This window comes from Vidua chalybeata, chromosome 3 (assembly GCF_026979565.1).
Source record: "Vidua chalybeata isolate OUT-0048 chromosome 3, bVidCha1 merged haplotype, whole genome shotgun sequence".
In the NCBI taxonomy this organism is placed as follows: domain Eukaryota; kingdom Metazoa; phylum Chordata; class Aves; order Passeriformes; family Viduidae; genus Vidua; species Vidua chalybeata.
The window spans coordinates 8,605,251-8,621,556 of NC_071532.1; the positions used below are offsets into that span (position 1 = coordinate 8,605,251).

Here is a 16,306-nt window from a genome sequence, read left to right on the forward strand (position 1 = left end):
CATGGCCAAATGTGTTTTCATGACCCATTCAAACCACATCCTGAGCCCTTCAAATGACTTTAGGGGAGAACGAACTGCATCTTGACCTCACAAGACAGAACTCTGCCCTGCTTCCAAAGTGAGAATCAACAATTCGGTACAAGACAGAGAACTTGTGCAGTGAGATCCCATTTGGGTCGGTTTCTGGAGAGCAAGATGAGTGCCAGTGCTGCGCCTGTGCCTGGCAGGAGGCACCACTAGCCAGGAGAAGGGATAGAATTACAAGCGCCTCATTTTTGCGAGGGAAGCGCTGTTATATCCGGGAGCGCTCTTCGCACCATATCCTCGCATCACTTTTAATTTCCACGCGGCAGCAACAGGACGACCGGCTCGGCTCCGGTCTCCGCAGCATCCCCGGCGCTCGCTCCCGGCCGGAATGGGCGCTCTCACCCCGGCGCTCTGTGCCGGTTCGCCGGCCCCTGTCTCTGCCGGGAGAGGGCGGGCACCCCATCCCTTTTCGCTGCTGGGGCGGAGGACGAGGCGAAGGCAGCCCCCCGGGCAGAGGCAGGGACAGGGATGGGGCAGGCAGGAGCCGCCCCCGCGGGGCGGAGGGAGCGCTGGCTACTGGCTCCTCGCCCCGCGTATCCACCCGGCTCTGCCTGGAGCCGCAGCCGCTTCCCTTCGCTCCCGCCCTCCCTCTCTCCCTCCCCCGTCCCCACCTCTCCTCCAAAACCGCCAGAGCCGCTACGGCTCCGCTTCACTCTCTCCGGTGCCAGCGGCGGAGGGGGGCGAGGGGAGCTCAGCGCAGGCACGGCCCGGGGCGAGAGCAGCCCCGCATCCTCCCCGCCGCCCCCCTGCCATGGCCGGTGTCGCGGCCCAGCGCTGAGGATGCTGCTGGGCGCCCCACGGCCGGGCGGCTGGGATCGCGGCCGGGTGGGCGAGAGGCTGCAGGCGGCCCTCGCCGGCCTCCAGGAGCTCCAGGTGCTTCGGGAGAAGCAGCGGGAGCTGGTGCGGGCCGCCCTGGCCATGCCGCAGCGGCCGGCGGCGGGCGGAGAACAGCAGCCCCTGTCCGCCCACAGCAAGGAGCACCGTCTGGAGGTCACCCTCTCTGCCTTGAAGGAGCAGCTGGTAAGGAACCGCAGTGGACGGGACGCCCCGCTGCCCCGCTCCCCGGCTCCGTGAGCCCAGCCGCGGTGCCGAGCGCGGGCGGACGGAAGCGCCCCTGGGCTGTCAGATACCCGGCTCCCCTTCGGGAGCCGCCGGCGCCGTGCTGGCACCGAGGGCGGGCAGGGCGCTGCCGCCGCGGCCCCTGCGCTGCTCCCGCCCCGCCACAGCCGCGGTTCCTCCGCGGGCAGGGGCGAGCGGCCGGGCCGGGGGCGGTCGGGGCGAGCCCCGCCGCAGCCGCTACAGCCGCCGCGGCTCAGGCGGGGCTCACCCGGGCGGCCCGGAGCGGGCAGTGCCGGCGGCGGGCGCCGTGCCAGCGGGAGCGCTGGGGAGAAGTTGTTAACCCGGCACCGCTCATTCATCGGGCCCGAGGAGTAGGCGATGATTAACTTCAGTAATACAGCGCTCAGCTCTCAATGGCAGCAGCCGTTTGCATAGGAGATCAAGAGACTCGCGGGCTGACATACACCTGCATAAGCGCTCGGGGGTTTGGGTGGGGGTGTGCGCGCACACCTCTGCGCCTCCAGCTGTGAGCGCGCACGGGTGTGTGCCCGCGCGGCTGTGCGCCAGTGGGAGTCGATCTGCCAAGAAACGCTTCGTGGGACGGGAGTACTTTGTTCTTTCCACGGATTGCGTGATCAAAAGGGAAGAATAACTGAATGCCAGACCTTGTATTTGAAGTGCTGCATCGGCCACTTACACAGGGCTTTTTTTTTTTTTTTTTTGAAACTAAAAACCAATTCTGAATTGTAGCTGAAACTCGTTTTATAGGTGAGACAATAATCAAAGGGTAAAGGGCTTTAATCTCTAGTATAGGCAATTACACACTTCAGTAAACTCAGACTTAATTCAGAATCCTTTCCCTCCCTGTACTGGTGCAAGTCTTGGCCATCAGTTATCCATCAGGTGTGAAAACAGAAGGGTTATTCGCTCCCCGTAGGCAGCTTTCTCAGGCAGCATCTCAGGATAAAATGGGCTTTAACCTTCAGGGAAACCTAGCCACCATTGTGTGAAAACACAGCAGCGGGCATATCTTGATTAAATTAAGAAAATACAAGACAAGTGGACAGCCAGCCACTTGATTACCTGTCATTGATAGTGTTAAGTAATGGCTCTACTTTTTTTTTTTTTTTTAATTGAGCAAAAGAATTGAAGGCATTTATTGCCTGTTTGAGGCCAGTGGGGTAACAGAATCACACAGTGAGCTGTGATCATAGTGACTGTACTTCTTTTCATGTCAGCTGTTGTGCTGTAATTACTCATTTGTCGTAATATTTTTCAAATAAAATATTAAAATAGAAGATTAATTTGTCAGGATTTTACTTGCACCTTACAATGCTTTCCAAGAATGTGGGAGAAACTAGCCATTAAAATGGAAGGGAAAAAAGGCTGCCCTTTAATTGCTGCCCTTTAGAAATGCAGGAGTTGGGTGGACTCAAGAATAACTCTGCACACCTCCAGAGAGGGACAGATTTCACCGGTAGGTGCCAGTGCAATTATAGGAAACGTATCTCTTGGGATGCCTGGGAGGGAAGTGTTCATAAAGCTTCAGCAGAATGACTCAGATGTACATAAATCCAGGTACAGGTTCTTCAGCAAAAATACAGTTTTGTGAGTGCTTAAAATAGTAATACAGAGCTCTTCTGATTGACCAATGGCTGCTGGAGGCTTTTCAAACTGTACTGTTCAGGCCTCCTGGTAGCTTTATTGGTTTTTCCCCCTGCAAATAGCAGATGTGTATCTGAGTAGAGGTGCATACCTCAGATTTCCTTAATAGCAAAGTAAACCCAGTTGAAAACAGGCTTTTCACAGTCATTTTAGAAGTAGTTCACAGATCTAGGATCTCAGTGACCACAGGCTGAAAACTTTCCCAGTGACTCATGAGCAGTGTATTGCACTTAAAACCCATGAAAGTTCTGTTCATGATTGCAGGAAATGAAGTTAAAACTGAAAACAACAGAAAATGCAAAGCACAGCATTGCTCAAGGAGTGGTATGTCTTCAGCAACAACAGCAACTGTTCTTGTTGGCCCATGGAGGGTACAGTATGTGATTACTGCTCTGTAAGCTTTCAGATTGAGAAACTCATTAACAGTGTAAATGTAACTTTTCCTTGCAGTGCACCTTGCTCCAGATTTCAAGGAGGACTGTAGCCCTGAGCTTTAGCATGGTCACAGTTTAATTCATAAAAAGTTTGGTCCTCACAACATAAAATGAGAAAGCTGTGTCAGCTGAAAGTGGCTCAAGGCATCTTAGCAATGGAAACAAGGCAGATAAAAAGTCAAGCCAGGCTTCTCCTATAATGATAGGGTGGGAAACAGGAGAGCAGAGGCAGAAACCTTAAGGGCTTGAGTCTGACTAGTGGGAATAATAGAGCGGAGCCATCAAATGCCACAGGCACCATAGGCACCACGTGTGGATGCCATTCCAGAATCTCAGTCTCTTTCCCAACAACACTTACCAAAGAGAGTGATCAGCTGGTCTTCTAGCACTCTGCTGTAGGCAGTCTGCTACCCCTAACAGTCATGCCCTTTCTTGCCCTAACCAGTGGCTCTTTTTGGTGGCCGAGGTCTTTTCTGGCAACTGCAAGTTACTACAGCGCAGGCGGGGTCAATTCTGTAGCAGAAGAGGAGCCGAGTTAAGTGATGCCACCCACTATCAGAGATCCTGAAAGTGCTAAACTTCTCTTAGCCAAACTGTATCATGGTGACAAAGAGGAAAGAGATGCAAATTCAGGCTAATGCAAAGAAAGAAATCTATGATTGCTGTCAGTGTAGGTGGATATCGAAGGCTGCAACATCCAGTATGTTCTCAGCTCTTTCCTCAGAGGACATATTTATAAACCTTACTTTATTTTATTTAAATCTGATTCTTTTGTTTTGCAAGCTTTCAGGTGATTTGTGATGCTATAAAAATGTGAGAAGGGACACATTATACTGAAGAGATAGAAACAAACACTTGGTACCCTGCATTTTACACAGATTTTTCTCCTCTTTAGATAATTTTAAATAGAAGAAAACATCTTTTAAATCAGGGACTGTATTTTTTTTTTTAATAACAAAATTTTGTCAGCTGAGAGAAAGAAGTCCTTCTGGAAGGAATTTACCTTTCTCTATAACAAGTGTCTGGGATAGATGATAGTAATTTCCCTCTGAAACTGGCTGCTTTGCACCATCAGTTGCAAAAAGACCCATATGTGGGCAAAACTAGAAAAGAATGCTATGTTTTGTGCATTCCAGAATGAAGTCAGATTAATAGAATTACAGAATGCTAATCTACAACCAAGAAGTGTCAACAGCTCCCCTTTGACTTTGAAGAGATTAACAATTGAGAAGAATAGTCAAGTATGACCAGTGGGTTTTGATGCCTTGATTTGGGGTGCCTGCTTGTGTTGGTGTAAAGGAACCTGCTTTTCAGAGAGGGTTCTTCCTTCTGAAAAATGGGTGGTATGAAGATACTCCAGATTTGTCTCCCCAAAACTGTAGTCCATTGATAGGACATGTTGATTGGGAAAGTTTGGTCCCACACCGTGCAGTGTCCACAAGTCTTCACAGCTGCATTGCCCAAAGCAAACTGATGGTTTTACACGTTAGGTTTTGTCACATGAAAATTCATGTTGTGAGTAGAGAAAGAGTGTATTTAGGGGTTACTGTTTTGAGTGCTGCCCAGTGTGGGTATTGGAGCGATAACAGCTTGAAACAAACACACCGGAAAAGTCATTCTTATCCAAATGGTTTGAGGAATGCCTCTCTTCTTAGAGTGCAGAAGTAGTTAACTGAAAGATCAAAGCTGGGTCAGTGGCTGGAAACATGAAAACCCAGTGGTGTGAGGCACCATAAAAGGGTTAAAAACGATGATGTAAATCATGTTGTGTTGCTTAAAATGCTGTGAAAGAGCAGACAGAACCTGGAGGTATAATAAATAATGTTTGAATACCTGAGAGCCTTGTGGCCTCTCTGTCATTAATCAGAAACCACAGACTGAGGGATTGGCTGGCAAAACATTAATCATTAAGCAATTAATTCCAGCCATGGAAACAAAACTTTGTGATTTCCTGAGTAGGTGGGATTGAAGAAGGCACGGCATGGTTTTGCTTTTTTACCACGAAATGAAGTACTGAGGAGATCATACATTCATCATTCAGATGGAATAGAAAATCTCCTTTATTATCCATTTCTTCCCTTCTTTTTTGTGTATGTGAAACAGGAAGAGGGAAAATCACTATGGATTTCCCTAGGATGCAGTAATGAACCTCTTGAGTTTAAACCTTTCTAGATGTGTGACTCTTAACAAAAAGGGGCTTTATTTCTTGTGTCTTATATGTTCCTCCAGTTCTCTTTAAAAGCATGCTTAAAATACATTTTTTTTTTCTTCTCAGCAGCATCACCAGCCTCAAGAGTTCTCTTGTGAAACTCAGGGCATCTGTATTTTTTTTTCTTACCATTTCTAATAATTTACTGATTACCTTAGGATCTTAGCTTTCTTTTCTTTTAGTATTTATAGCTGTGGAGAAAGCTATGCAAATGTTAAAAGCTGAATAATTCCTACAAAAGGAAGGAGGCAAAAACGTGCACATACTGATCTTGATTTTCTGCATGTCATTTAATTTTAAGATACTTTAATTGGTTCAAGGGACCTAGATTTTTTATTTTTATATATTTGAGGTTGGAAATGCTGCTAGAACTGCCACGTGTGTTTTTAAATATGAAATCTACCCTTAAGGAAGAATCTTAATAATGTTTTTCTTACCATTACTGGGTGGAAACCCATCCACTTGAGGGCTTTGAGCACAACTTTACAACCAATTTCAAGAGACCACCTTTCTATAAAGTACTGTAGGATGGATGGTGAGGTGTGATATAATTAGAAGGAGCCTAAATAGTGCAGGGCTTTAGATAATTTGCCGGGTGCCACATGAGAAGTTTGTGACAGAAACCAACTGTGGTTCTTTGGCTGGTACCTCACGCCATGGCCATCCGCCTTGCCAAGCTGACAGCATAAATACTGGGGGAGCAACTGCAGGAGCTGTTACCTCAGATCAGCCTGGTCAGTGATTGCAGTAGGCAACAGATCTAGTTGCTAGCTTCTGAAGGATTATTCACAAGTTTGAAACACCATTTATTTTAAATACAGTAATTTCCCCGCCATATTCAAATGCCGCCTTCTCCTTCCAGGAAATGGGTGGAGATATCTGGCCACAAGACAAGCAAGGAAAACCTGCAGTAAAAGAGATGTCACAATTCTTGCAGTGTATCCTTTCAACTATAAAGATGTGTCATCAAAGCTGAGGGTTTTACTGGAGTGGGCATGCTGCCTTTACTTGGTAGGGCAATATGATACCTCAGCCACAGTGGTTTCCTTTCATCTGGCAGATCTTAAGAGTTCATGCAGACAATCCATAATGTTTATCTCCTCTTCTGCTCAGAGGCAGCGTATGGCAAAGTGCAGTGCAATAAGGATATGTTAATAAGTTAAAGGACTTCTGTCGTACTGTCGTATTTAGAGATACAGTTCCTGCCATAGGTGTAACAAAAAAGCCAAAAATTTAAATAAGTATCTTCAGAATGAGTTTTGAGAACATGTTTAGCTGGGCAGAAGACAATATATACTAAGAAACAAAATGTTTTGTCCTTGTCCATCAGGTCAGTCTGATCACAGAGAGCCAACTGCAACAGTCCCTAGCTAAGGAAAACACTTCATGAGAAAATAAACTTGCTGGCACAGATGGCCTGAATTCTTGCATTGCTACTGAGATTCTAACTGTGATTATTCTTAATTTCCTCCTTCTTCCCTTGATTTAGTCTCGTTTGAGGAGACAGGATGTTGGCTTGAAAAGCCACCTGGATCAGCTAGACCAGCGAATAAGTGAGCTGAAATTGGACGTCAGTAAGACCTCCAGTGAATACTTGGATAGTGACAGCCGGCCCAGCTCAGGTAATGTGCTCTTGGCTATTTATTCCCAGGAGTGTGGTGCTAGGAGAATTGAAGAGTGTCAACTGCTAAGCAAAACTCTGTATTATTTGGGTAGAAACAGTGCCCCATGGCCAATGTGGATAATAGTCTGGCACACAGTGGGCTCACAGAGCTGCTATGAATTTTCCTGCAGAGTTGATTTAGTTGGAAAGTGCTCTCTCGCTCAGGCAGTATTCTTTCTGGATTATTTAATTTTTTTTAATGAAACTTGTAGCCACACATGGAAGGAGAAGGAGACAGATTTACTTATTAATTACCTTGTGCAGTGTAGAATGACCATTGGTAAAATGGCTAGAGCACTAAAAAGAAGTGGAGACCAACATCAATATCAACACTCTGCTTGAATCCAGGAAGGGTTCTGAACCTCACTAGGGCTTTGAAAATCATTATTGCAGTGCTCCTGTCAAATGAATTTATGTTGAAGCAAAACAGCACTATTAAAAGACACTGAGGAAAACTATGCCAATAGAGTAAAGTTCTCATGGACAGAAAGATACTGGGTATCAGGTTTCTGGTCTGATTCACAGAGAGAGCTGTCCTGCAGACTTTTATAGCTAGGATGTCTGTCAAAACCGGTTTCTGTTATCTAGTCAGAGACAATGAAAGTAGTTCTTCTAAACAGAATTTTTGCAAAGCCTCATGTCTTCAGTGACACAAGGAGGGCTTTTGTTTGTTTGTTTGTTTTTGGTTTTGTTTTTTTTTTTTTTTTTTCCTTGAATACAGCATACAGATTTGTAGCCTGGTACTTAGAAGGCATATAAGAAGTGCAAGTTTTCTGTTGTGTGTTTAAGTTCAGGAGTTGTGAGTTTAGGCACATGCACATAGTTCGAAAGAAAATATTCCTTCTCTGCTATAGAGAGGAATAATAAAATTTCCTACCTTGAATTTATACAAAGCTTTTTTTAATGCTTCCACAATTACTGATAATTATCTCAATACCTGGAGAGAGAAGATAGTCTCCTTTCTCTGCCCTTAGACATTCCAGCTATCATAGACTTAGCCTGATCACAGGCTGGTTTTGCTCTATCCAATCCACTCATCCAATCCGTGCTTGTATGCAGCTAGTGCAAGTTACAACAGTGTCAGAGGTCCCTGTCTTACACCAGTTGCATCATAATCCCCAAAGACATTCCCCAGTGAAGAACTGGGCATGATAATGCAGTACTTCATCTCATCCCACCCTCAGTAATAAGTAGGCATGTGTGTGTCAAGATGGCTCAGGGCCTACCCAGTAAAGGTTGGTTGAATTAGAGTATGCCTCTGCTGATGTTACCTTAATAAATGATCATAAATTTAGGCTTGTGGCACATAGCAAATGAAGATTTATTTTATTTGCTGCACTTTTCTTCTACAGAGCATATTTAGTTGCTGTAAATATGAAATATCCTATTTATTTTAACTCTGCAGGATTCTATGACCTGAGTGATGGTGGTTCTTGCTCACTCTCCAATTCTTGCACCTCTGTGTACAGTGAGTCTATCTCCTCCTCCCACACCAGTCTCTTACCCAGCTCTCAACACCCTAAAGCAAGGCTCAGTGTGTTTGATTACCGCCCCAAGTCTGCAGATGAAACTACTGTGCACACCACCAGCTTCCAACAGCAGGGAGCCTATGTCAGCGATGGATGTCGGATTGCAGCTAGCAGAGATGTCTCTGGGACTCCTGCCAGGTCCAGACCAAGGCCAGTTTCCACAGGTAATTGATAGCAGAACTGCAAGGGAAGGGCAGATTCCTGGTTATTGCTCTTAGGACCTTGTTTAGTCATGTCTAATCAATATATAGTTCTCATTTTCAATACACAAAGTGAGAGTGGATCAAAACCACGGAGCCAAACCAGTTACTGTCCCATTTCCCCGTGTCTCCATACTCCAGATACTTTTAAACAGTAACAAATACTAGAATGAATCAATAAAAAAATCTGTGGATGAGACAGTAACAAATATGAGGACCTATATATTTAGAGATGGAAAAATACTCTAGTGTATGAGATAAAATTGTAAAGATTATTGAGATATTTTTTTTAAAGTTTCAGTATTTGAAATACCTTGTGTGAAAGTGCAGGGATGTATTAAAGATTTCAAGTAAACTCCAAATTCCTTATTTACACAAATAAATGTTGACTCACACAATGACTCTTTTTCATAACTTTTGCTGTACAGTTAGGGACAACAAATGCCAAAAGTTATTTGATTATCTACATAGCAGTCATGAGTCTAAAAGTGGATCAGCCATGAATATGCATCATACTTTCAACGAAATGGACAATTCCAGATCTCTTGTTCACCATCTGTAAAGTGACATCATATCACTTCTTATCACAGCTTTTTCCATAGTGTCAAAGCAATCTGATTTTAGAGTGATCCAGCAAGATGTGTAGCAGTTCCATTATAGAAACAGGGAAACTATGGGGAGCATAATTTCAAGTACTGTGCCACTCTGGCATCATTCCCACAGCTGCTTGACCTGAGCTTAACTCACCTCTGGCTCGCTTGGAACAGAAACAAAGACCACCTATTCTATACCTAGGTGTGTAGACACACACCTGAAGGGATGACAGTAATTACAGCATAAAAACAAAATCTTCTCAAGGCTTGTCAAAGGCTGGGGTTGAAGCTGAGCTTAATGATCCATGGCTTCCATGTTCAGATTGCAGATATTTTGCTCTCTCAGAAACTTTCCTTCATTGAAACGTGTTGCTGAGACTCCAGGGGCTTTATGTTTGTTTTTATTTTATTTAGACTAGCACAAAAAAGGATAGCTGATACTGAGCAGGGGTGTGGGAGAGAGACTGCAGACCTCCTTCAGCACTTCTTCCTGGCTAAAGCCTATTACTTCCTTCACAGTGAAAAACAAAAGTAGTGGGTATAGCCTTGAAGAAATAATTCTTATAAAGTTGACCACATTGCAGGAAGTGAAGCAAGATTTTACTTCAGAAAATTATCATTTGGAGAGCAGAAGAAATTTCTCTTTTCCTTTCCTTAGAGGAAATTACAAATACAGACCTTTTGCCTTTCCTTTCATTGGCAAGCAGAAAGCTTGCTGAGACATTGCAAGCACAACATGCTTTTGACTCCTTCCTGGTTTGTTTGCAAAAGAGCATAGCATTACAAACTGCCAACCATTTCCTAAAGAATTTTCATTATTAAATTAGGTTGTTAGGTTGTCATCCTAACCTTTGCTGTGGCAGGTCTGTGCATAGGTAGGACACTGCAGACCACCCCAGAATTTTGTGGTCTTTTAAAAGCTTGCTGTCCCGGGACATAGATAGTCATCCTGTGACTATTCACATCGTTTGTGAATGATGTGGTTGAATGTGATGGTTGGGTTTCATGATAGCATGAAGCACCCAGGAAATTGCTTAGCTGAGGATTTGTTGGCACTGAAATCTGCATTGTAGTACAGAGAAATCCAAGCTAACTGGTTCCAGAATTCTTGGTCCCAGAGGTAACACAGCACCATAGTGCTCTGTTGAATGACATGTCTGGATGGAATAACCTTTTTTTTTTTGCACAAGAACACAGCCTCTCCTCTCTGTGTGCAGGAGATGCTTCTGGGAGGAGGGTGCTGCAGTCAAGAAGAGTAAATTACAGCACACTTGACAGTACTCCAAAATAGAAGAGATAGGAGTTGGTGTCTATAAATGTCATCTTCAGGGACTACACTTCCCACTTGCCTGAGTAGTTAGCCTTAGATTTTTTTCCTCTGTGAAAATAAAGATTCTTCCGTTCATTCTTCTATGGCTTCTGTGCTAAGAAATAAAAATAATCCCTTGTTTTTGTCTAGTTGGGTTCCTGCTGGTCTGTGACATTTTAGAACTTTTTTATATATGCACAGATTTACTTTCATCCAAGTAGCACAGTTTAAATTTCCTGCAAAGGTAAGAGTTTTATTATTAGCATTAAAAGGCATTTTCAATTCTGTTATGCTTAGGTGATAAAAGCTTTAAAGTAATTCATTGGCCTTGGAAGACTGAAATTACTTTCTTTATCCATGCTACTGATTTTAGTAAAAGCTATCACATCTCTCTGATATAGCACTTCTAGTATGAACCAGGCTGAATGTAATTGCCTGTGATTTAATTAGGTTGTTTATTTTCATCCACCATATAGGTGACTTGGAAAGACTCATTCCAGCGGACACTAGATTTCAGAAGGAAATGGATCCCAAATCCATGTTGCCTCTGTGCCATAATGGAGACCTGCATTTGCTTAGCATGGATCCCAAATTCCAAAATGACTTGGTCTCCAAGAATGGCATTGATGTGTATCCTTACCCAAGCCCCCTCCATGCAGTGGCTTTACAAAGTCCACTTTTCTCCCTGGTGGGAACATCCCCAAAATCAGACTTCCAAGCTCCTCCCAGCAAATCTATGCTTAGTACAACGGGTCCCAGCTTGATTAAGACTAGGCCAACTGCTGAGGTCAAGCCAGGGGGTTACATCAATAAATTACTGCAGCTGACGAGATGCAAAGGGAGCAGTCAGGCTGAGGCCAGTGAGTGGGTTTCACCGAAGAGCCAGGCAGCCGCAATGCACCAGAGACTCATTATAACCCCCAGCACCGGTGGAGTGAAAATTAACAGCAGCAGTAGCCAGCTGGAAAAACAGAGTTCTCTGGAGAGTAACAAAGCTGAAGGGAAGCTGTCAAGAGAGGTGCCAGAGGGGGAATGTGCCAAGCAGCAGGAGACCATGAGCTGTATGAATGAAGAGCAGTCATCCACTCAGCCTGACACAGAGCCATCAGCTGTGAATAGTTGTTATCCTGCCAAGTCAGCAGCAAGGGGCTCTTCTCTGGCAGAAGAAACAGAGACCAGCATGGAGCGCAGTTTGTCCTACTCACAGCTGTGTCAAGAGGACTCTAGCCCAGACATCTGGAATGCTAAAGCTGTCCCTCCCAAAAAACTGCCCATCAAAAGGTGTGGCAATGCCAAGTTGGCTTACACTGGGGGTCATGAACGAGTGGCACGAGCTGAGTTTGTCCACGCTCAATTTGTCCCTGCAGAATCCCATCAAGTCCGGGTAAAGTTTGCCAGCTCCAAAACAAAGGCAGTGAAGATAAAGAGGAGGAGCAGTGAAAAAGTCGTTCGGCCTGGAAAGCAAGCCTTCTGCATGGAGAAGGTGAGAGGGTCTCATGGGGCCACCAAGCTGCCTGTTGAGTGGAATCAGCTCCAAAGATCACAAGGAATGAAGAGCCTCGTGCGGAGACCTTCATATTCTGGTGACATGGCTGGCAGATCAAGCTCAGAGTCGAGTCTGTTCCCAGTGCAGGTCAGGCTCCCCACTGCGCCATCCAGGCCAGAGCTCTACGGAGCCTCTGCCAATGCACTGTATTCCCTGGAAGCAGCTTGTGTAGACACAGCCAACAGGAAGAAGCAGCGCAAGTGGCAGTCCACAGTGGAGATCTCTGCCAAGGGCCACCCGGCCAGCCTGTCTCACAGCTTTGGCCTGGGAGCACCAAGGCAGCCAGCGAGGAGAGCTGGCATCCCACGCACTGTCAGCATGAGGAATCACTCCAAGGGTCAGCACCACGGAGATTGTGCCAAAAGTGAGTCAGACCACTCTGAGTACTCTGCAGAGTGCGCTTCCCTCTTCCACTCCACCATTGCAGAGACCAGCGAAGGGGAGGTCAGCGATTTCACAACCAACCGATTTGGGGACAGTGAGTCCAGTGAAGGCGACTGGGATGGCAGCAGTAACAGTAGCAGCCTTGCTCTTGACTATGATGAGGGGGATGAAAGTGAGCTGATTTGGCCTGAAGGTTCAGTCAGACAATCTGTGACTGTCCAGGCCTCTTCCAAGCCTCTTCCTCCAGTGCCCAAAATCTGTCGCATCAAAGCTTCAAAGGCACTAAAGAAAAAGATAAGGAGGTTCCAACCTGCCTCTCTGAAGGTCATGACCATGGTGTAAGGGAGAGCAAGCATCTATTTCTTACAGTGGGGAATCCTGCTGGCTCTCATTTGCAAAATGAAAGGACTTATGTGCAGAAGAAAGGACTTTCTTAAAGGAGCTGTGACGAATCCCTGAGTCTACACAAGGGATCTCATTTGTCAATGCCTGGACATAAATGTCACTGTATGTAATTCCCTCTTTTGCCATTTATTCTGTAAATATGAATCTCTATGTACATTATGTTATGACTTTTTTAATTATCCAGAAGGGTCAACATGATGAAAATGAAAACAACCTCCACTGTAAGATTTTACAGCAGGCCCTTGGTGTTCTTTTAACCATATGCACCCACAGTGTCAGTCCAGACACAAAGACTTGCAAAGACTCCCTCTTGCAGTCTGAAGCCTGTATTAACCATCTAGCTGTTATTGTGGTCATATGGAAAAGCTCTGTTTTCGACATAGTTTTACTTTATTTCAGATCAGCCATCCCATACCTTCTCCCAAACATCAGGAGGGTGAGTCTGTTCTTCCATAAAAACATAGTGTGCTTAATCAAGAAGGCAAGTGTATTTGTGAATAAGAACAAGACTTCAGTTTGCTTCCTTTTTTTTTTCAAAATAGCATAGGGTTGTTTTTTCAACCCCCCTCTATATGATGTTCCATATTATTGTTCATTTGTTGAATGGATGAAAGAACATGAGGGCCACATGCCACAGTGTGTGATTAGCTGGGACTGAGATAATAGCTTTGCCCCTGAAATTGCAAACTCAATAAATACTATTTAATGTACTTCTGAAAATTATGCTTGTCTGACTTTGATGTCTGAGGAAAATTATTCTGGTCTCTGATATGAAACAGTTCTGTGTTTTTATGATCATTCTGCAGAGGGGTTCTTTTGTATTTTCAAAGGATCACTGTAGCTCTGTCAGAACCAGAGTCCGCTCACCCTCTACCTCAGGAAAGCTTTTTCAGCACCTGCTTCTAAATGAAAGAATTTGAAAATGGTATTTTTATTGAAGACAGGGTAGTGTTTAACTGACTCACTTAAACTGACGCAATTGTGTCAGAAGAAACTCTTAATGTAAAACATATATGTATGTATACGTAATGTGTTTTGAATGCATTTGAGGGCACTGACATGAAGCTTTGTATCAGTATCTCAACTGAAGAAGTCAATTTTTTTTTGTATTCAGACAAGTAGTCCTAATTCTTTCCTCTGAGAGAGCAGTCTGGAAGCTGAGCTGAGGTTCACCCTGAATTTACAAAAGAGCAGGTATTATTCTCCTACCCGATTTCAGTGCTCAGTCTGGGTACATACCTGGCCTAGGAGATGTAGGCATTACCTCACGCAGCTGCCTGAACTGGATCTGGAACAAAAGGTAAGTGCTTTGCAGAACTGGGTAAAAGAGTAGTTGTTTACTCCAAGGATTCAGTAGCAAACAGAAATATTGAAAGACAACTTTCACTCAATGCCTTCTATTTGGAAGCTATTTTATATTTTGAAACCACTCAATTTTCAAATAATTTGTGGAAAATGAGGAGAAAAGTAAGAGGTATGTAATTTAATTCACGTATTCTAACTAGCACATAACATCATCCTTACTGTAACTAGGAAAACATTACAATTTAGTCAGTGGAATATGTTTGAACATTTTTTCATTGTTCCAAGAGTATTGGACATAATAACTCTGTAGGATTAATTGGAGAATTTCACAGGTCTGGCAGTGGTTTCTTGTTCAGCATGTCTAGCAACAGAACAAACAAAATAGTGATTTATGCTTTGTTGACTTTCTACACCATGAAAGAATTCTTTTTTCCATTTACACAAAAGGCTTCATTTGGGGAGTGTGTCAAGAGTTACATATGATCTTTTAATCCAGGGATTTTCTGTGTTGGGGTGGGGTTTATTGGTTAGATAGGAATTTTGAGGGTGTTTTTTTCGTGAAGGAGGAAATTGTTCTTAAGTAGAAAAGTGCTCTGGGTAGGAGTGTTCTGAAACCTGGTAAAATGTGCCACCCAGTAGCTCCCTGCCTTTTTATCAGAGTAAGCTCAAACAATAAGTTTGTGGTCCCACAACTCAGTAAATCCTGCTTTAGGGCTGTTAATACTCCGTCAGAAATGTTGCCAGACACATGATGAAAGTGCTGATACAGAATGAGCTCAGGCTGCCAATTCAAATAAAGAAAAATGATGACTTAATTTTGTACTGACAGGTTTTATGCCAGATGAGGTATCACTGCCTCTACGACTCACGCTTTCTGCCAGGTCAGATACTGTCTCTTCTCCCAGAGCCAGCATAAACCCAACATAAAAGCATAAAGCTGGTCCAAACATCATCCTGTGCTTTGGCTAATTTGACAGAAATACAGTTATGTGCCCACAGTTGATCCAGGGGGAATCTGTGGTGCTGGAGAACCCCAGCAATGCAGAGAACCTGCTGTAAGGTGTTGAGGCATTGCTATGTGCAGTGATGCTACTGAGCTGTGTCTTTTTGGTAAGGGCAAAACAGGTGGTGCTTCCCCTCTGTACTGCGGGGCGTTGGATGTTCTCCCTAGCACTGCCCTTTGGAAACACTGCTTTCGTCTGCTGGGGCAGAAACTGCACTGGGACCAGAGCTCTGGAAGGAAGAAATAGGACAGTGCAAAACAGGGCAGGAGATTTGGGTGGCCAATAGTTCAGGTATACTGACACAAAAACATGATAGTTCAGTGTACTGTAGTGTGTTTTGTTGGCAAGTACACCAAGAGTTTTGATAACCACTGGGTACAAGTGTGATGCCTCTGTTCATTGGAGATTGGGCTAGCTCTGCAGACAGGACCTGCCACCTAAGCAAACAGAGCTAAAACATACTTAAAATCAACAAATGTCAATAAATACTCTGATGCACTATTCTTTTATGTGTATGTACTAAACATCATAAAACTACCATAAAAATATCTTTTAGCCTCATCATGAAAATAAGGGATGCCCAACCATGGGATCATGGCCATACAAAATAGAAGTAGTCACTGTTTTCCTTGTTAGGAGAAATCTACAAAACCTTTTTACCTAACAGCCTCTTGTACTATAAAGGCCCAAGAGAATGCAAAAAATGTCAGTTGGTGATACAATTAGAGTCTAGCACCAAACCTGATAAACCTTGGCAATGAGAACTTTAGCACTTTTACTGTGACTTGATTTGCAAGTGTATAGATCTAATGGCTGCTTCAGAGCAGCTTTATGCAGAGTTTCTGTTGCAGGAGCTAACATCTGTCATCATCACTCCAAGCCTAGTGAAACAAAATCATCTATGTGCCAGATCA

The 16,306-nt window shown here is 44.3% G+C and overlaps 1 protein-coding gene across 1 annotated transcript; it reads left to right on the forward strand.

The window, feature by feature from the left end:
• The first annotated feature begins 555 nt into the window (after nt 1-555).
• On the forward strand, nt 556-13,803 carry DACT2 (dishevelled binding antagonist of beta catenin 2). Its single transcript, XM_053939684.1, is given in 6 exon segments — nt 556-578; nt 580-629; nt 632-1,107; nt 6,944-7,076; nt 8,523-8,810; nt 11,225-13,803. Coding segments are annotated over 6 exon segments (2,766 nt in total). The 3' UTR covers nt 13,021-13,803.
• Nucleotides 13,804-16,306: the final 2,503 nt, after the last annotated feature.